Source organism: Triplophysa dalaica, chromosome 7, assembly GCF_015846415.1.
Source record: "Triplophysa dalaica isolate WHDGS20190420 chromosome 7, ASM1584641v1, whole genome shotgun sequence".
NCBI lineage: Eukaryota > Metazoa > Chordata > Actinopteri > Cypriniformes > Nemacheilidae > Triplophysa > Triplophysa dalaica.
The window spans coordinates 22897479-22919817 of NC_079548.1; the positions used below are offsets into that span (position 1 = coordinate 22897479).

General features: G+C 39.0%; 1 protein-coding gene across 1 annotated transcript in view; it reads left to right on the forward strand.

Moving 5' to 3' along the window:
* The first annotated feature begins 362 nt into the window (after nucleotides 1–362).
* The window catches only part of radil2a (Ras association and DIL domains 2a), a 29803-nt gene continuing 7826 nt past the window's right edge, over nucleotides 363–22339 (forward strand). The window contains exons 1-13 of the mRNA XM_056753022.1: nucleotides 363–876; nucleotides 2625–2954; nucleotides 3102–3337; nucleotides 4717–5045; nucleotides 9110–9769; nucleotides 10626–10663; nucleotides 11077–11243; nucleotides 11728–11840; nucleotides 15135–15354; nucleotides 16014–16186; nucleotides 19865–20009; nucleotides 20108–20286; nucleotides 21531–21903. Of these exons, the coding sequence (XP_056609000.1) occupies nucleotides 749–876; nucleotides 2625–2954; nucleotides 3102–3337; nucleotides 4717–5045; nucleotides 9110–9769; nucleotides 10626–10663; nucleotides 11077–11243; nucleotides 11728–11840; nucleotides 15135–15354; nucleotides 16014–16186; nucleotides 19865–20009; nucleotides 20108–20286; nucleotides 21531–21903 (3091 nt within the window). The 5' untranslated portion in view covers nucleotides 363–748. The remainder of the gene's footprint in view (nucleotides 877–2624; nucleotides 2955–3101; nucleotides 3338–4716; nucleotides 5046–9109; nucleotides 9770–10625; nucleotides 10664–11076; nucleotides 11244–11727; nucleotides 11841–15134; nucleotides 15355–16013; nucleotides 16187–19864; nucleotides 20010–20107; nucleotides 20287–21530; nucleotides 21904–22339) is intronic.

Below are 22339 nucleotides of genomic sequence, written 5' to 3' on the forward strand. Positions count from 1 at the left end.
GTCTAGCATATTGTATATTGTTGAGTGCTTTCACAGCCAGTTCAAGGGAAATCCTTTCCCACCCTTTTCCTTACACTTCACAACAGATCTCCAGCTATTCTCACTCATAAAGCATCTGTATGTATACAGTGATGCTGACAGAAAAACATTTATACATTTTTCCGTGAACGATGACGCGTAATGTCTTGCTTATGAATCATGCATAGGCTCTGCTTTAGTTAATCTGAGGTAACTTAATTAAAATGCACGTACTCTACATTCACCTTAGTGGGATTTGCTTCCGGTCAGCGTTCGTGTGGTAGACGCCCTCGTGACGTCAGTGTTGTAACAGCGCTGAACTTTTCAAACGGGACTGAAACACGCACACATGACACGCGCAACGGGAACGACGACTAGAGACAGCGGACGTTAACCCAAAAACGTATTTATTTTATTGTCGCTTTATATAGCGTTGTCGTTTTTATTTGTCAGGACGTGACGGACTATATTGGAAACTTTTATACCGACCAGGACATTAAATAATGTATTTACCTGCAATAACATTTATTTATTTACTATCGTGATGGGTTTTGATGTCACAATGGAGTTGATTTATTCTGAGAGACAGGACTTGAGACACCTGTAGCATGTGATACGCTGGCGGGACTTATTTTGGCTGCATGTGGAGCGCACAGACAGCAACATACTGAAGAAAGAAAAGCTTTTGTTTCTGTTTGTGTTTCTGTATAATTTACATACACATGTTGAAATGATCTCAGAGGAGCGCAGCAATCACATCTCTAAACAAATTGTGGGCTTTCCTGTTGGGTTATTGATCCGCTCACCCAAGAGACGCCTCGCGATGCTGACCAGAAAGAGCAGCAATGGATCTCTACAGTAAGTTATTCATATACGTCATATGACTTTACTTTTAATACAGTTGTCAGACATGTTCACGTGGGGTATTTATTGTAAAGACTGGCAAAAAGGATTTAGATTTGAAAAAACATTTTTGATACGTTCTAGTTTTGACGTTCAGCCTAGTGCTGTCACTCACTATGTCAACACTGTCAGTTTTCACACTAACACTTTCATTTGATAAATACACCTAAATGAATTAAAAACACAATTTAAAATATACAAAATTAACAAAAGATAAGACGATTTGAAACTGCTCCTAATGATGTAACAGAGTTGACATTAGGTTGGGACAAAATAGCCATGTTTTATTTATTCGCACGTGTAATACCTAGTAGTCATTTTTTTTTAAACAGTTAAAAAAGGTTTCCTGTAGCTTAGTGGAAAGAGCATTGCGTTAACATCACAAGGTTGTTGGTTCGATCCCAGGGGATTGCAAATACCTATGTAAAATGTATAGGATAAAACAATGTAAGTTGCTTTGGATAAAAGCGTCTGCCAAATGTCTAAAAATGTAAAATGTTTCGTCAAAGTGGACAAATAGCTCATTTCATGCAAATGTCAACCTTGCAGACCAAAACCAAAGTTTTACCCGAGGTTTGTTATGTACTGATAGCACAGATTCACAGGTTCAAACACTTATGTGAGGTCTCTTTGAAAGTTTTTAAAGCGTTATTTTTTTAGTGAGTGGTTTCACATAGTTGGGTAAGTGACATTTTCAGGATTGTCACATCCATAACAGTCCATATTCCTAATGAATAGACACAAGATAAAAATGCTATGTTTTGTTCTAGGGAGCCGTCCCTTCTTTATTTGTTGGGTGTTATTGCTTCTGATTTAATTAACAGACAATCTACAAAGAAGGCAGTCTATCAAAAACTGTGTCCTTTTTTGCGCATATGCATAACGCATGTTTATTTGCCCTTTTTTATAATCGAAAACTTCTGAATAGACTGATATTTTTCTGATGCTTAGACTCTATCAACAAGGGTTTAGACTAACATAAACAGTTTCTTAGGCCTATACAGTAAAACACACTCTGTGCGTTTATATGTCACATCCATAACACAAAATGTCACATCCATAACGCCCAGCTGTTAAAACGTATACAGTTTTTTATGTCAGAAATCATGATATAATAGTAATGTATCTTTTGTTGGTTTTGTTTTTATTATATTTATATTTATGTCCAAGTTGTGCTAAGTAAGAATCTTTACATCTGACTATCTCAGACCATATGTAAACTGACTTTAGCCTATACATTCACTTAATTTTCTATTGACACCATTTGGATAATACTCTTAAAGCTCTGGCATAATTTGTTATTGGTGTTATGTGTTTTTTAAATTATATTATTTTACTCAATGACGTTTATCCATCTTCATTGTGCTAAAGTATGCAATGATCAGACTAAGGCCGGATTCACATTTGCGTCTTTTACGTGCGCAAGTTCCTTATTTTTATAGGTGGTTCACACCAAACGCTAATTAACCATTTTGCGTGAGTAAATTACATACAAAGTCAATGCAACGACGGGAATAGACGCGAACTCGCAATTGGCACGAACGGGTGGCGCGATTGCTGCTGCTAATTTTTTCTGTTGTTCATATTGCCTGTGCCATTTTTGACATACTGTTCATGCACAATGTCTTAGTTATATATAAGCACACAACTGTGTCAGATCTTCTAGGTCATAACCTTTCATATGTCTCTTTCTCATCTCTTAGCTCCAACACATCTGATAGCACTGCTCGATCTGCGGAGAGCACCGGAGTCAGGCAGCCGGCAAAGAGTAAGATACGGCGACACAACAACAAACTGACCACCGTGTTTAACCGAAGTCCCATTCTGCGAGACGGTCGGCAAGGTCAGTACGGCAGAACGCTAGCAGGGGACGTGCAGGCAGCGGATGACCCTGCGGAGTTATCCATTCAGAAGTCTCTTCCAGGGATCCTGAAGATATTTGGCAGTGACATTTGTCAAGGGACCAACTATAAGAGTGTGCTGGCCACCAGTCACTCCAGCGCCAAGGAGCTGGTCAAAGAAGCTCTGGAGAGGTGAAAGACATGCCCTTGGGATTTACTATTTCCATTTCAAGGGTTTCGATTAGATATTGTGCACTATGACTACATGATAAAACACAGAGTTATAGAAACATACAAATACAGAGTAATATGAATAAAACATATTCTTTCGTATCACAGGTACTGCTTGGAAAAGGAAGACCCCAGTTTGTATGTGCTCTGCGACGTGATTGGTCGACCTGGATTGGACAATGAGTGGAAGACTGAGTGCTTTCGGGTTGTCGGTGACCACGAGAAGCCGCTCATGTTGCAGTCGCTATGGAAACCCAAGGAAGGATTCTCCAGGCGTTTCGAGATCCAGGAACGCTCAAGTGTGGAGGCGCAAAGTGCCAAAGACACAGACAACATCACTGCAGGTATCGTCCGAACGCAAGCTTGAGATGTTTTCATAACCTGTCCCGTGATTTATGTTTCACACTGCAACTAATGATTCTGTGTAAAGTGTTTTTGTCTTGATTTGTAGTACAAATATCTAAGCATTCTTAAATCAAGATGCACTTTCTTGACAAGAAAAGCGACCTAAGATATTAAGTCTCTTTTTAAGGAGAAAAATATACAATTTAAGTAAGTTTATAGTAAAAACAAGCAAGAAAAGTCTGTCAAAGGGGTGAGAGAAATCAACTTGAATCACGTACTTGACAAAAAGGTCATAGTTTTTTTGCTCACCTCATTGGCAGATTTTTTTTGCTTGTTTTACCATAAACTAACTTAATTCTTATCATATTTTTAATTAAACAAGACTAGGTCACTTTTCTTGTCAAATAATTGTATATTGATTGAAGGAGTTTTATATATTTTTACCAAAAACAAGACATAAATGCTTAGTAAGAAAGTCATTTTTTGCAGTGGAGTTGACAATTTATAAACTATCTGAGGCACTTCAAAGCTATCCCAACAAGAGCTTGTCATTGGGATGGACCTGTCTGCTCTCACACTGGGTATTCTCACCGTCCTTTAGTCCTTAAACACTGAAACAGCCGCTTGTTTTTCTTTCTGAGTGTGTTTCCTGCGCTCGGAGGCTGTTGGCTTTGGCGTGGGGCCGGGCCGGGCAGTTCCCTTGTGAATCGGTGACTGGGGAAGCTCAGCTTCATCGTTGTGTGATCTGGCAGAACAATGTGGTTGAAACGCCCATTTCCACTGCCGATAACGCCCCGATTGTTGATGGGTGTTAAAGCCTGACCTCTGAGAGCATTTCACAGCACTTGACAACTCGGTCCTTTACATTAAAAGCACCAACCTGGGACTTAATTGGCCAGAATCTTTGGTAAATAAAAGTGTACTTTCAAGTGTTACAGTCACATGTTTTTCAGAGAAGTATATAAAGTATGTTATTGAAAATAAAACAAAAAGGCAAATTGGAATACACGTTAAATTCAAGTTTAAAAGAAGTGTACTAAAGCACACATGCACGTACATGTGAATCCTATCCAGCGACGTGTTCAACTCAAGTAAAAAATGGTTACCAAAATGGACACGTGGCTCTTTTTACAGATGTGCAGCTATATTTTTATATGTTTTATATATACGTTTGACATCATCAGTTCCAAAAAATCTGTCTGTTCAAAACCTATAGATCAGCTGCCTGACAACCATTCAGGAGACCCTAGCAACGACCAAGCCACTTCCTATAAAAGAGCATTTCTCGTCCCTATCATGTGATTATTATTGTTGAATGGAAAAAAATCCCTTTTGTCAGCTATCATATCCACTTATATTTTCTGACCCTTTTCTGCAGGCCTCAATGCACAAGTCCGAAAGCAGCAGAACAACCGATCACGGGTCACCTCGCTGTTTGTCAATGGAACCGATGACGCTGCGGATGCTTTAGGTATCTGGAGGAGCTTGAGTGATATGGACGTCTCCGCCGTAGGAAAGAACACTGGTGTCACCCGTACTGCACCTCTGCAGGAGGATCCAGAGGCAGAGGCTGATAAAGATGCTCACAGCCTCCATGCAGAAAAAGAAGAGACGGAAAGTAGCGATGACAACACCACACAGTACTCCATCCACCTGCCCTTTGATTTCCCATACTTCCTTTTGCTGCAGGGATTCAACCACAGACGGGTAAGATACTGGCTTCCCGCAATGTTCTCTTATGTTGTGCTTTTGGATTCGGGATTCTAGATTTACATTTATTAAGAGTACATAACTAGGGATTTTTAAGGTCCTACTTTGGTTTATGGAGTGTCCAACAACAAGTTTATGTACGTAGAAGGCGTAAAAACTATTTTATTATAATACACAGTTTTTCTTACCTTTCTTCTTGACTGACTCTGAAATGATTTGTTCCACGAATCATCCATCCAATCCCTTCCTTTCCGCTAGCCTAGTCTGATGTGATTGGTAAGATGGTCTAGTCCGCCTTGATTGGTCTACCGCAAGTGAGGCTCATGAGCTACAGTGTTTGGGGGAGAAGAGTGAAGTTCACAGGCAGTCCTAGCAAAACGTAGGCGGGGACTATATGAAGTGACGTAAATCTGCGGCGGTTTGCGAATCGTACTAGGGACGACTCATTTGCGTGATTCAGAATGGAATCCTTTTTTTCCAAGCCAACAACTTTGTTGTTCATTCACCTTCGGATTTACAACTTGGCAGACTGCTTACTTTCAAACACGGCAACATTACGCACTGCATGAGTCATTTTCATGATCTCATGTTATGTACTCTTTAAACAGAAATATAGACTACAAAACCCAGTGAAAGTTTTGATTGGCTTTGTGAGTCAACTGTTGCAGCACAAGGTGATCAAACTTCTCTGACAGCAGTTTTAGACTGAGTAACTAAAGTCACTGGCTAATTGACACTATGTTGTTGACAGTTGCACTAAAGTCTTCCCTTAAACACGTTGTAATCCGGTGAGGGTATCCTGACCGGCCACACATTGTAGAGAGTGTGTGTGTGTAGCGAAGCCTCCTGCAGGATTAGCTCCGGTCAGAGTGACAGGATTTGGACAGACAGACAGTCATGTGGGACGCAGGTGAACCATATGTGTCTCTAGACATCCTGGAGCTGAGCCCAGCAGTCAGAGATTAACCATATAGCTGTCTCACATGAGCTCCCAGCAGACCGACTGATGGAAACGCCAAGTATTTTCCGCTACCCTGATATTCCTCATCACTGGTTTTGCTGAGTATGCAGTGTTAAGTGTATGTGTGTGGACTTGGTTTTTATATGTTAGTGGGGACCTAAACCTGAATGCACACCAACTAATGGGGACCCGATTCACTTTTGGGTCCAAAATTGAGGTCCCCACGGGCACAAAAGCTTATTAATTGTACAGAATGATAATATTTGAAAATCTAAAAATGCTATCTTTAGTTTTAGGGGTTGGGTTAGGGGATAAAATATACAGTTTGTACAGTATACAACTCATTACGCCTATGGACTGTCCCCACAGAGATAATAAAACATACATGTGTGTATGTGAGTGTGTGTGCGTGCGTGCGTGTGTGTTGTGTTTACACACCATTAAAGCCTATAACATTAGTAGTTAAACAGGAAATACATTGAAAATATATGTGGGACATGTCTGGAAAGTGAAAATAGTTCATCTATTAGTTTGTGATGGAAATCGGTCATTTCAAATGCATTTTTATGTTGATAAAAACCAATTCGTAGTTCACAGTAGAACCTGAAATGCACATTTATAATGATTTCATCACTTTTGACTTCATGATCCTGAGAAAATATTCAACCCTTTTTTAAGCTGCACTGGGTAACCTTTGCCTCTCTATCGTCATCTTTGTTTAAAACATAAAATTGGATTTTACTTTACAAAGGTCAAATGACGTCAAACTGACTTTTCCCATGACAGCTTAACATATAAATAAAAAATAGATAATGTAAATTTGCTTATAATATATAACGGCAGTTGCTTATAGAAAAATGTGAATGTTGTTGCAAAACGAGAGCGGGCGTTGGCACATATGCAGAGGTCTGGAACTTCAGGAGATGTCCTGAATTTGACAGAATTATTTTCAACTGTTTGTAGAATCCAGTGTAGTAGGGTATCAGGTTAGAAAGTTTTGTGCAATGTTCATTTTTGTACTTGCGCAGTAAGTTAATATGCAACCAAATAATTACCAACTGCAGCTTTAAGTGGTTAGAGGGAGGTTGATTTGGAAAGGTGCTAACTTTAGCCTGCTAGCACTGAAATTATAATCACACCCTCTATGCGATTCGCCGTCCAAAGTCACGCCTCCTCCAAACACATGACTGTATTTCGTAAATCCACATTACGAATGACAAACTAAATCCATTAAATTATTCTCAAAGGATGTACATACCTGTTCAAAAAAAAGAGAGCAACCATGGTATCGTCTTTCAGACCCTCATTGACACAGTGGACGCGAGCGCGCTGATGATTAATGATGTCTGTATGAACAGGTTGCGCAGTGATATGCATAAAACATTGTCTGAAAATGTACAATTGACCAGTCACAGCCCTCGGCCAGAACGTTTTGATTGGGTGAACGTTGTCGGTCCTACGCCTTTCACAGACGATATATGATTATAAAAATACATACTTCTTGATTGCTATCAGGATGTGAAGAGATTTCCAACCAACATGACAAAAAAATTCTGTACAGGACCACACACCCTGCCTTTAACAGTTTCATGCACATCTTCATGTGGTTCTTGCATCACTTGAGAACAGAAGAAACTCGTTTGTAGCTTTAGATGTAATTATATGAGAATTATCTTTTGTGGATGTTGCTGTATAATCAGAAGTTTAAATGCCAGGGACATGAGGACATTTTACTTTACTGAAGGTCATAATCACTATTGTTGCCACACAACACTTTCTTCTTTATTGAGTGTTTTGTGCATCTGTACTTTTATCTAAAAATGAATTGTTTTACAATAGTTTATTAAATGACTCGTTAAAATGTTGAAAGAGTCAGAAAATACAGAATTCTGTTCTCTATTCTTACCTTTTTTATCTCAAATTATAAACCTATTGCATTAGAAATTTAGCCAAAGTATTAAAGCTGCAATCTGTAACTTTTGCTACCATATCACTATCTTTCTTTGAAACATAAAATTGCTTGTTACTTATAGACTTTACATGGGATGAAGTCAAACCTGTATCCAACAGCTCATATTTTATTTACAGTATCATTGTCCATCGCTGTAAGAAAAGGAGTTTTTTGTTTCTCTTTGGCCTAAAAAGTTACAAATTGCAGCTTTAATAAACTAATATATAAAGGATGGTAGATGTTCTGAACCTGGCAGAAAGCTCCACAGATTTGTGTATGAATGATAACGTCCATCATTCACAGTTTTATTCTGTTACGTTCTTCTTGAAAATCTAAAGCTCAAACAGGTGCTCAGGAGATTATGTCAGGTTAAGGGATTTAGAGAAACTCTATGCCAGTGACTTCTTTAGATTGAAAGAATTGGATCTGTCGATTAACGCCGCCGTCTGTTTTAACACTGGGATGTAAGCACCCTCACACCTCCTCTCTTTTACAAATAATTGTTTGGGCGAAAGTTAAAGATTTTTAAAGGGGTGATATGACACGGCTAATAAAAATATTATGGTTTGTTTAAGATGTAATGTAATGTGTTTACACGATTTAAGGTTCAAGAACACCGTATATACCACATACTGTGCATGTTTGTATATCCTCTTTGCTCCGCCTCTCTGAAACACGCAGATTTTTTTACAAAGCTCATGGCTCTGAAAAGCGAGATGTGCTATGATTGGCCAGTTAACCAGTGCGTAGTGATTGGTCAATTACTGTGACAGAAATGTAACGCCTCTTACCCTATTTGGAACATCAGGTTGACAGGTACACCACCTTACTTGTGTATGGATTTATGGATTAGCGATCTTAGTCAAGTCATACCACGAACTGATGTAGATTTGTGGGGGTGTGGTTACACGAGGTGTTTCAGGCAGGTCTGGGTGAGCATTAACTTTTAGATAGAATGCATCTTTTGTTCACACACTTTCATTTTTGGAATTTTACGTGTCTAATACATACATGGGCAACTTATAACACACCAAAGACACAGAAAAACACCTTTAAAAAAACTCTCTTTTGGTTAATCAGCTTTTTAAAAGACATATTGAACAGTGATGGGGAAGATTTAAACCTTATTTTGTGTTGATCCCATTGCAGGACTTTCTGATCTATCTGATGAGCGGGAACATTTGCGTCTTTGGCTCCTCCTCTGAATCCACCGCTTGTAGTGATGAGGACACCCTGAAGGTGGACATCTTACTTTTCGCCCCTGATATCCAGCCCCAGCACTGCCGCATACAGCGCGTGAACATCACTGACCAAACCAAGACCTTAACCATGCTCAAACCCCTCCACGGGGCTTTCGTTACACACAACGGTGTCCCACTCGAAAGCGAGGTCGAGTTGTGTCCAGGAGACCTGGTGGGCCTCGGTCAGCACTATCTCTTTATGTTCAAGGACCCCACAGCCTCGGGCGTCTTTCAGACTCCATCCTGGATGGCCACGCTTTGTCCCCCCGCCACGGTGTCTCCCTGTAAACTGTGCGGGACCTCTGTGAGGAGGACGAGGCCTCGGAAAGCAGCCGCCCGCTGGAGGGATTTGGAAGGTAGGGTGGTGTCGCTGTCATATCAGCTGCAGCAAGAAGAAGAGGTACTGGAGAAGATTCTCAGCACGGTGGACCCTGAAGGAGAAGAACCTAAACTGACCTCAGCGTTTCTGATGTGCCTTTGCATTCAGCACTCCGCCACTGACTTTGAGTTGATTCACCTCCGGAAATTACTGCTCCGTATTGCCAGTCAGATCCAGATCACCATGTGGGTGAGTGGATGTCTAAAGACAACAAATGCCACTAACAAATAACTGTTCAATAGTACTAATCTGATCTCTAGCATTTGGCATAAAACTTTAGATTTTAAAGCTCATAAGGAACATAGTTTAAAGGGATAGTTCACCCAAAAATGAAAATTCAGTCATCATTTACTCGCATTTTAGTTCCTCAAAATCTGGATAAATAACTTTTTTCTGTTGTACACAAAAGAAGATATTTTGAAAAATGTAGGACAGCAAACAGTTCTAGGGCACCATTGTCGTCTTTCCTACTATGGTAGTCAATGGTGGCCAAGAAATGTTTGGTTACTGACATTCTTCCGAATATCTTTCTCTGTGTTCATCAGAACAAGGAAATGAATACAGGTTCGGAACAACTCGATGGTGAGTAAATGAAGACAGAATTTTTGTTTTGGGTGAACTATCACTTTAAATCAAATGTGTCCAATGTTTTAACTGTGTATGCACCATGACATAAATATGGTAATAACTCCGTACCGTGGTATTCCTTTTTTTATTTGGCAATATGTTATTCCAATCCTGTATGACTTTCTTTCTTCTGCCGACACAAAAGAAGATATTTTGAAGAATGTTGGTAACCAAACAACATTGACTGCCATTGTATGGATACAAAACCATTTCTCAAAATATCTTCTTTTTTGTTCTACAGAAGAAGGAGTCATATATATAGTGAATAAATGACAGAATGATTATATTTGGGTGAACGTTCCCTGTAAAGATCTCTCCGATGGTTCAGACAGCAGACACAAATCTTTCCGTTCACAGATGAAAGGTAGTGGCATTGGCATGTTCTCCTAAAATGGATTTTCTTCTTTTTACTCCACAGGAAAGAACAAAAGAACTCGCAGCTCTGCAGGCAGACACGTGAGAGAGTTTTATTTCTTCCCGCACGCATTTGTTTTTCACACGCCCCTGAAATAAGAGCAGAGAAGCTGAACAACAGTAACTAGCTCATTATCACCCACGGTGCCGTGGACGTCTGGTTCAGCCTTCATTGTGTCGCTCAGTCACCACACGAGATCAAAACACTTGAACACCTTCATTATCTGCTGAAGTGAGCAGTAATAAATGTGTCACAGCAGTGTTGAACTAAACCAGACTGTCTTTTGTTTGAAAGGTGTGTTTAAAGGAGAGTTAGCCCAAGACGCGTCCTGGTTTTTAGAATTAAGAGAAAACCTGAGACGCATTTGTCCCTCCATTAAATCTCACTGATGTCTCAGAGAAATCATTTCTGTAATATTTCATTCATTTGGGCACATGTGTTGTTGATGTTGCAGTGGCACCGGTGATGTTTCAGCAGAGTTGAACATGAAGGATCTGATCTCAGGACTGCAGCCGCTGGTGCTGTGGATGTCCAACTCAATTGAGCTGCTGCACTTCATCCAGCATGAGGTTCCTCTGCTCTTAACATGGAGACAACAGCACAAACCAGCACAAGACAAAGGTACAGCTTAGTTTTCCTAAAATATAAAGACTGCTGGTAGGTGAATAGGTTGATGCTTTGATGTCTGTTGTAAGCGTGTGGTTATAGGGATAGTTCATCCAAATATGAAAATTCTGTAATCAATTACTCTCACTCGTGTCATTTCATACATGTATAAATGTATTTGTTCCGATGAACACAAAGAAAGATATTTGGAAGAATGTTTGTCATTTCAGTTAAGTGCCATCATCGACTGCCATCGTATGAAGAATTAAATGGTATCAAAGGTGCCCGAGAACTCTTTGTTTTCCTAAATTCTTCAAAATATCTCATTATGTGAACTGCAGAACAATTGTTTTTCCTACTATGGTAGTGGATGATGTCCCAGAACTGACATTCTTCCAAATATCTTTCTCTGTGTTCATTGGAACAAAAAAATGTATACAGGTTTGAAACAACCTGAGGTTGAGTAAAATCATTTCATTTTCATGCTTCATCTGCTCAGAATGGTTGGATTCGGAGATTCAGTCCACACGGACAGCCAGCGAGGAAGCCATGACGGTTCTTGAGGAAGTCATCATGTTCACCTTCCAGCAGTCCGTCTACTATTTCACCAAAGTAAGTGTGAAGTCTATAAAGTAGTCGCTCTATGCACTGGGTAATACAGTGAATGTTTTCAGTATATTCACTGCACGTTGGCTGGGTCGTTTTCATGTTATTTTCATATTTCAGTGCATTAGTAAATCTCATGTGGCTCTTTGGTTGAAATTGCTTATCCTCTGAATAAAAGACACTGTTGGCCATTTCAGGATTTCCTTAAAAATAAGGGAAACAGGACATAAACGTGTAAACACCATTCTGTGGTCACAGTACAGTCATAACAAGTTAAGGGGGGGATTATAGATTACCCAATGCTCTTGGTGGGCGAAGATAGCTTGTCTTCTTATGAAGAATCAAAACAAAAACATTAGTCGCGTATTTTCTCAAGGCTTGAACCAACAGCCTATCCATGGAATAGTGTCAATGACAACATTTATTTTATTGGTGGACTTGCCTGGACGTGTGTTTCTAAAAGCAAAAGTTCACCCCAAAATGAAAAGACTGTCTTAATGTTTTTGCTTGTATGCTGTTGTTTCGGTGGAACACCAAGGCAGAAAAGTATTAATAGTTCTTAGCGGCCGAAAATGTGTGCGAAAATGTTTTGTTTTGAAGACATGATTGCTTTGATAATGCCAAAGTTAAACTGTGATTCAATGAAAATATCTCAGTTCACATATTCAGTGTGGCTTGTAAAACCCAATGAATTCGTGAAATTGTCACGTAATGTAATCTATTAATTTGGGTTCATCAACACGAATTTCCTCTTTTTTGGGGGTCACCAGCACAAAAAAAATTTCAATACACAGACCATGTGTGCATGTACATTTATATATTTCTAACCTGATATCAAAATACTTTAGGAACCAATACCTCAACTCACCCAAAACCCTAAAATCACAGCCGCAAAGGCAAATTTAGCTTTAAATGTTAGTTTCACGATGTGACAAAGCAATGATAAATGGCTCCCATAACTCCGCCCCTAAACCTAACGTCACAGGGGAAAAGTCATATCATAACAACACATGAGAATAAGATTGTAGGAAACAGGAATTTTCAGGAATGAGCCACCTTGTAGAATAGGTATGAATTCCCATCAGATTGTGTTGATATATATTTATACATATGAAAGATATTGCGTATTAAAGTACTTTTGATGGAAAGTCGTGCTGGGTGACACGAAATAATTGCGTGCTGACTGACACGAAAAAAAGGGGGAATTCCTGTTAATGAACACAAATTAATAGATTACGGTTCATCACAATTTCACAAATTGGCGTGAGAGTGTGTTTGGCTTGTCGGGGTCAGAAATGAGAAGCTGATAGCGCCTTGCAGTCAATGGCACAACACGGCGGTGCACTTTTTAGAAATGAGGATACACAAGATTCAACTAATGAAAGATTGTCAAGGATTAACAGTTGTCAGTTGGGTCTATTGGTCAGACAGTCGCGTGGATTCAGAAGACTTGGAATATACCAAAGTGATATTGCACAGAAGATTTGATTGTGTTTATTTCTTGACAGTCAACACATGAAAGAAGGTGTGTCTTAAATAATAAATATTTGTATTTTTTGGGTGAACTACACACTCCTATAGTGACATCTTCTAGGTTCACTTAAACCAGCGGTTAGGTTTCCATATTTTAACCAACCGTGGATTAAAACAAACCATCATGTTTTAGGATGTGCCTCTTTGAGGTGCTTTGGAAACAAGGGATTGTATTTTCTATGACATTGGTTCAGTGGTGCAGAAAATCCAGGTGACGGAGTCTCCTTGAAATGTGGACTTGTTGGTGACAAGAAATTCTGACTATGCAATGGGTGGGTTGCAGATTAACTTTGCAGATAAATGGAGAGGTCACAGCCTTCACGGTTCAGTTCCATCAGGAGTTTCACAGTGGATTGAACAGGATGTGCAGTTTCACATCCCCTGCCTGCTGTTGAGCTGATGGGGATGCACTTTTGGACCAGATTGTTTCCTCTGCAGGAAAGCCTGTGCTCGTCTCCAGAAAAGCATAGGAGTGTCCGGTGAAAGCAAGTTTTAGTTTGAGTAAATATAGCGCAAAAGTTACTCACTAAATCAAATGAAAACGTGAGAATGTCAGTTAATGATGGAAGTGAGAAGATGAATCAGTTGCCTGTAATCTTAGAACGGACAGATATTGGTAGTCCGACGCTGTCATGTGATGGGGAATGTGCGGTCATCGGTACTGTGAATAGTTGGACACAGCGTGCTGTGATTTCATTGCTTTGAACAAAAGGGCAAGAATGTGTCAGTCACTGAGTCACGGGGTGGAGCTTGTGTCTCGGGTTAGTTACTGAATGACTTCACAAGAATCCACAAACATATTGAGTGTGATTGAAGCACATATTTTGCTAATCTCAGGTGTGTCCACATTCACTAGCAGTGTGTGTGTTTTGGTCATGATGATATTAAATTGTTAAGTTAATCATATTGTAACATTAGTCAGTTAAGGCATAGTTCACCCCAAAATAAAAATGTTGTCATCGTTTAGTTACCCTCTTGTTGTTCAAAATCTATATTACTCATTCTTCTGTGGAACACAAAAGAAGATATTTTGAGAAATGCCCCTATAATGATGGTTCAGTGTTGTTTGGTTATTCTTCAAAATGTTTTTTTTTGTGTTCTGCAAAAGAAAGAAAGTCGTTCAGGTTTGTTTCTTTTTCCATAAGGATCCCTTCCTGGTTCTCTTGTGTCTCCCTGGTGCGTTTTGTTCCTCTTTTGATATCTTTCTCAGGGTTATGGTTGAGGGGTTTGTTGTTTTCAACGGCGATAAAACTGTCTCCTGCAGGTTTCTCTGTCTTGTCCGACTTTCCGTCTGGCAGGATTATCTGTGTGCTCCTTCTTTGTTGACAAAATGCCTTTATCTGGTGCTGTGGGGGAAAATTGCTTTACTCAATGGGAAAAGTGAGTTTGGTTCTGAGTGGAATCTACTGGTTTTGTCTTATCTGAATGATTCAAAAGACTCTCACTGGTACGGTAACAATGGCTAATCAGGATGTAGACATTCTCCAGAGCCGAGACACATATCAACCGCTGAGGGGAAGTCAGCCTGTGCCGCACTTCCTGTTGGTTTGGACGCCACATTCTGCGCCCAGCACTGCTTCTATATGCATTGAATGCACAAATAGTTATCCAACTCTATGTCTAAAGTTAAATTATCCAACCATATACACTACAGTATATCATGGATTTGCCACAATTTGCACTACTGGTTGGATTCTAACTGAGTTTCACTGCACAATGACAATCAAGTTGAATGTAATCTTAAAGAAATCTTTTCCTCTCTTTTAGAGTATGTACGCTGTATTGCCCGAGTTGTTGGACAGTAATCCTTTCTCTGAGAGCGGTCAGCTGCGCATGCCTGCGGGACTCATTCACGTCCTGGACGTTCTGAAGGCGGCTCTGCATCTACTCAACACTTTCCAAGTGCACAGCGAGATCACGTCTCAGCTGCTGGCGTACCTGTTCTTCTTCACCAACGCCTCGCTCTTCAACGCGCTCATGGAGAGAGGTGAGCATCTCCTTACACGCTGTTCTTCTGTATTGATCAAAACAGTATTCGTTGTTAATTGTCAAATTTAGGCTTATTTGGACCCATTGTTAAAGGCGCAGTTTTTGATTTGCAGCGGCCAATAGCGTTTGTATTATAGATTTGCAATGAATCGCTCAGTCCAAACACGACGGTGGCCACCACAGAACAAAAAGATGTCATCCTCATGTTGACGCAGGGAAGAGATCATGCGGGCATCAGAAAGACTGTAGAAAGAGCGATGTCATATTTATTACATAAAATAAAAGGTCTGTGGATTTTAAGTATGAAAAGAAGGATAAAAGTCAGGCAGGAGCTAGGATCTTTGCTTATATTAAACTTAAAAAAAATTAGTTATTAGATGAATTTGATTCAAACTTGTTATGTTAAAATGTTAAAAATATTTTTAAGTTGAATTGACTCATTTTAAGAAAGCCAGGTAACTTAATTTTGTAAGTTGATACAACAAATAATTTTTACGGTGTTGTAATTGTGGGTTGTGTGATGCTGCAATACTTATGTTACAGTTCACACAGATTTTATTAAGTAAAAATAAATTTTATAAATAATTATAATGATATGAAAAATATTTCTAGTATGTCATAAAGTGTTAACAAATGGTGATGCGTATGTGTTTGAAGGATCTGGAGGGGGATTTTACCAGTGGTCTAGAGGTGTCCAGATTCGGGCTAACCTGGATTTACTGATGGACTGGATTCAGAGCATTGGACTTGGAAATCTGGCCGCAGACTTCTTCCAGAAGCTTTCCTCAGCCGTCAACCTGCTAGCCACTCCCAAAGAGACACTACTACAGGTTAGAAACTATTATAACTTCATTATATAGCTGCGGAAAAATGAAGAGACCGTTTTAAATATTCATTTAAACAGCATTTCAAGATGTACTGTGGTCATTTCAGTCCAGTGTCTGTTGAATTTCAACAAAATCATTACATTTACATTTAGTCATTTAGCAGACGCTTTTATCCAAAGCGACTTACAAGTGGGGTAGATAATGGAAGCAATTAGGACAGCATAAGTACAACAAAAGCATAAGTGCAATCAAAAAGAAGACTAGTCTCATATAACCTAACACAGTATACGGAACCATTCATTCATACTTTTTTTTTTTTTTTTAAGAGTAGAGAAGAAAAGAGTAGAGAAGAAAAGAGTCAGAACAGATCAGTAAGATGTTGGCGGAAGATATGTGTTTTCAGGCGTTTCTTAAAGATGGCTACAGAATCTGCAGATCTTGTAGCAGTGGGCAGATCATTCCACATAGGTGGAACAGATCCGGAGAAGGTGCGCGAGAGAGATTTTTTACCTTTATGGGATGGCACCACAAGACGTCGTTCGTTTGCAGAGCGTAGGGATCTGGCGGGTACATATGTCTGCATTAACGATTTAAGATAAGGTGGTGCCGAACCAGTAGTGGTCTTGTAGGCCAGGAGCAGAGTCTTGAATTTGATGCGAGTCATCCAAATCAAACCTCAGGAATGGCATTAAGTCATCCAACAGCAATGTGAAAGAATGACAGCATGACAAGACACATGAAAACTGTGATCAAAATCCAAATTATCACAACTTTTCCTAAATACATGTACTTTATTGCTTTAAAGAGTGTCTGAAATTTGCAGTCTGAAAAAATACAGACCATCTTTTCTGTTATTTTGACCTGTTTCTCTAGTTTTCATTTTCTGCAAATAAATGCAAATAGAAACATTTTTATTTGAAATTTGGGAGAAATATTTTTAGTAGTTCACAGAATTAAACAAAAATGATAATTTACCTAAACACAAATAGTAAATTCAGAAATGGTCTCTTAATTTATTCAAAGAATCCAGCTTTGACTGCCAGGTATGAGTATCTGTTATAGGAATACTAATAATGTGTCTATTAAACCTGGTTATGCCATTGCTTAATGATTTAAGTCTCCCATCCATTAAAGTGACGTGATGTTTTAATGACGCTGAACAAACCTGTTTTCTTTTGCTTGAAGTCTAAGGTTAATTTACTGTGACATAACGATGGTCATATTTAGCTCTGAGTCATGCTATTTACATGTGCATCACCAAAATAAAACCCCATTCAGCCAGACTCCTTATTCTCACATGATGAATCATAATTTATGGTCCTTATTCAGCTCAGCCATTAAATTTCACCTTGAAATGTAGGTACACGGATGTAGACAGAGCGCCGGAGGCTATAAAGACACTGGAAACAGCCGTAAATCCCATCCTAACCCTGTTAACTTCCTTAAAGTCATTGATACTGAAACACTTTTTCTTATGTCCAACAGTAAACACTCAGCTTATCAAGACTACAAAGTAAAGACACAATAACAGAGCGCAATACAAAGTTTACAGCATGCCACCCAAACACTTCCTGTACCGGGGGGTTACAGGTCTCGCTACTCAGAGACTTCAGGTTGGGCAAGTAGTCGTGTCTAAATAAACATTGACCTTTATTAGGCTTATAACCTGTTAGAGTATCACACAAACGGGCGTGAGGGCCGGATTACACCACGAGGTGGGCGGGGCTTGTATGAGCTCACCATTTTAAGACGTCAGCCAAGTTTACTTTAAACACGCTCCAAGGAAACATACATGAGTCGCTCTCACATGAGCGCACTGTTTGTTTGTTCTGCATTTCAGAGTCAACCATAAACACTATGACTTTGTGCCAATACATGTTAGGCTGCCTACACAGCTATACTGACCGAAACTGAATTGCAACGGATTTGGAAGAATCTACGCAATCGCATAAAAAAATATTGTGCTGTAATTGAACTTTTCCTAAATGCATGTAGAAATATGACTGTTGTTTTCATGGAGTATTTGAGGTCTGAAAAAATACTGATCAACTTTTCTATGCTTTTTGTATTTTGACAGTTTCTGCAGTTTTCAGTTTTTGCAAACAAATGCAAATGAAACAAGATTTATATTCAAAATTTGAGGGAAACTTTCCTTCACAGAATGAATCACAAAATTATACATACCTATGAATAGTCAAAGCAGGAAAAACTCAAAATATTCTTTTAAATGATCTAATAATTTTTCAGCAGCTGTAAATTTTGTGTTTCGCATCTTTTAGTGACCTTTGTATGACATGGTCAGTGTATCTGTTCTGTCTTCACATGCAGTAGCACTTCTTGTCCAGGCAAATCAGATGTGCTTTTCAACTTCCCTCTATATTTTCAAACAATACACTCTTAAAAGAAGGTGCTTCAAAAGGTTCTTCTGATGAAAAAAGGTTTTTCGGATTATAAAAAAGTAAGAAAGAGATGTTTCCTTAAAGAACCTTTGACTGAGAACCAAAAATGGTACTTCTTTGGTAGTGCTGTGAAGAACCCTTTAAGCACCATTATTTTAATAAAAAATGGCCAAAAATGAAAATTCTGCCATTAATTACTCACTCTCAAGTGGTTTAACAACCTTTTTTCCCCAAAACACAAATTTAGATAGCTTTCTGACTCCTCCGATTGCAACTAAAACTACCTTTATTTGCGTTTTTGGGGAAAATGGAGGTCCTGCAGATGTTTAACTACTTGAGGTTGAGTTATTATTGGCCGAATTTTCATTTTTGGCCGGAGTTCCCCTTTAAACGTGTAGTTGCATGTCCTAGTTGCTTGGAGACTATTTGTTAAGGTTCCAGCCAAGGCATGAAGTCACATTTTGTGGTTTTGTAAAACAACTATTTCTGCATTGTTGCAGATGTGGGACTTTTCCTCTTTAACATCCGTCTATTTTAAGACAGCGGTTGTGACTGCTTTTCCAGTCATCCAGAGCAACACAAAAATCTGAAATGCAATCGTGTAGATAGCAATGAAATGGAGCGCAAATAAAATCTGTTATCAAACATTCAGAAGATGCAGAAAAGATTTATTGATATCCTTCAAAACCATCATTTTGCTTTTATCAAATTTTAGGTTCTTTGGATACATTAAAATATATGTCCTAAAATATAAATGAGCAACAACATATGTACATAAAGACAACATATGTGCGACATACTGTACATGACCTATAGCACATATATAAGACTGGGTGCTTACAACCTGTTTGATACTCAAATCCTGGAAGACAAAAGGGAGCTTGTCTCAGATCAGCAAAACAAGCATCTTGTACCAGGCCCAGCTACAGGACACTTGGGAAAAACAAACGTTTGGCACGTTCCACTGGATAAGATTAGTAACTCATAAACATGCACGTGATACACACAAGAGACTGTGTTTAGTCTTCATTAACCTAAAGATTTTATTGCTAAAGACCTTGTTTTGATGGTTCAAACTCAGTAAGAAGGTTGTCCTCTTGGAGTTTGTACTTAAAAGAAAGTACATGGCGATGACACAGTCTTATATGTTCTCTCAGTTGTGTCGGTATGTTGGATGTGTCTGTGTAAATACAGTGTGTTCCAGGACATGAGACTGTGTACACAAACATCCACGTGTGGGTTGTAAAACTCGTTCCTTAAAGATCTGTTCATGTGTTTGTAGACATCGTGGTCGTCTCTGAGAGTTGAGTTTGTTCATCTGAATCCGGCCCAGCTGCATCATATGTTGAGAGAATACAACACGGGCCGTGTGTGTCCTGCATGCTGGAGTCCATCTGCGGAGGAAACCACTGCTGCCTTCCAAACCTGTGAGCACACACAACGAGTGATATGTCATAAAAATTATTTCACAAAGCAAACCTAAACAGAAAGTGACCTGGGTGTTTTTGCATGTTTTTGTGTCTAGCTGAGATCTTGGAGAGCTTTGACAGTCATCCTCCTCTAATGCTGCCCAGCAGCGGGTTTCATCTGGAGCTGGGGAGTCCCATCACAGATCCAGGGCTGTTTAATCCTCTCCAGCATCTGCAGGACTTCATCCGGTCACTATCAGACAACCAGACACTGTGTGAACCTCAACCCACACAGGTGAAACCTCCCTCACGCTTTTGACTCCGCAGAGATATTATAGTTTTGATTTCATTCTTATTCATATTTTAAATTAGCTTTTATTTTTAGATTTTCTGTTTTAATGTAAATTTTTGTTAAGTGTTTTGCAACTTTCTTATAGGCTTTTGTCGTTTTATAAAAAAAAATATGCTACTAAATAAGATTAATTAGTTTTAGTTTTGTTTGTTATTATAATTTTAGTGCTTTAAACTTATTTCCAAACTTTTGTAAGTACATTTTTTCCCCTAATAATTATTAGGCCAATATTTCATTTTATTTTAATAAAGAAAACCGCTTTCAACGACTTAATTTTAGCAAACCGGTGCTTTAGTGGAAATAAGGATTTATAAGCATTTTTGTTCTTATTTTGTAATAAAGTCGAAGGAAACATGTATGTATACTGTGGAATGCCAAAATTAAAAATAAGTCTGCAAAGAAATGTAAAAATATATTAATAAATTCTAAAGGAAATACAAAAATAAATGAGAGTGTTTTTTTATGTATATATTATTGTGCTTTCCCCACATTTATTTATTTCCACATTAATTAATTTCTGTGTCAATAGTGAACAAAGCATAATGTAATCTAGGCTGAAAGCATCAAATTGGTCTAAACATTAAATAAGCCAAATCTTAAAGATATAAATGACATTATGCAGTTCAAATTATTAATAAAACGCTACAATCGCCACACGAAAGAAAAAACACACAGAAGTTCTCTATAATATCTTTAATATCAAACTTTTGCTTCTCCTGAGAAAAAGAGTAAGAGATCTCACAAATGTCTCCTTTCGAGTTTCAGAAGAAAACCCTCAAACTGAGCTCAGATTTCTCAAGTCTGCGATCAAAAGTCAATATTATTGAAGATCTCAATATGAACTCTAAACATTCCTCATCATGATAACCCGAATCCAGATGATTTCATCTCTACAAACATTAATTTGACACCTTCATAATTCTTATGGTCAATTGTCTCATTTGTTTCTGTTATTAATTCTCCCAAGCAACATTTGAGAATAATTTGATACTTATCAGATCTTATGAAAGAGCAACCTCTGAGCAATAACATTTGTCTTCTGGGTACCCCTAAGATGTCCAATAAATAAGTGTAATGAGAAAATGTAGGATAGTATTTTTTATGAATGAAGAATTGCTAAGATAACAAAACCTTTTAAATGATTGATTTAATCTGATGTTGACTTGAAGTCATTTGATGTGATTTAGGACTCCTGCAGTGATCTGACTGAAGAGATGCTGTCTGTCACACACTCACCCAACTGCCAAAGTCCACACACAGAGTCTCAACCAATCATCAGCCAGGATTCAGAACCAAAGGATCAACAGCATGGGTCCACGACACCTCCTCAGCTCCGGGACTCTCACACCAACCTGAGTTCATGTGAGGCCGTCCTCGCCCAGAAACTCAAGTATCTGGAGCTTCACAACCGTCTGCCTGGAAACACAGACCTGGGTTATCACAAGAGCCTGGCCCTCGACCCGTCCTGCCTGCTCACACCCCCCAACACCCCTCAGAGTCTCGACCAGGCCGAACTTGAAGCCAGTTTGATGGAGCAGACAGCACGTCAAACCAGGAAAGGTACCCATGTCTTGATATGAAAAACCTGTCCTTGCCCACCACCTACATAGTTAAATTGGGACTCAAGTGTATCCACGTTTTATTCAGCACTTTCAGTATTATTCTGCTTTGTTTGAAGGATGTGATCGATTTGCAGCATTGTTTGTCAAACGTGTTTGATGTCACAGTTTCTGAGCAGTGCTCTGAGAAATATCTGCGTTGCGTTCACTCTATGGGGTGTTCCCTGACTTCAGAGGCCAGAGTATATTGTTTTTGGAGGCATATGTGGGTGGAGATGTAGATGTGAGGGTTGGGTTTGTATGCTCTGGCTGTAATGATGGAAGAACCTGTGAGCGTGAGGAGAGAAGAACCATTACTCCAAACACCAGGAGATCAAGCCTCCTCTCCCCACATAACATTACACTGACAGTACGTTTACATGATGAAAAACAGTTTT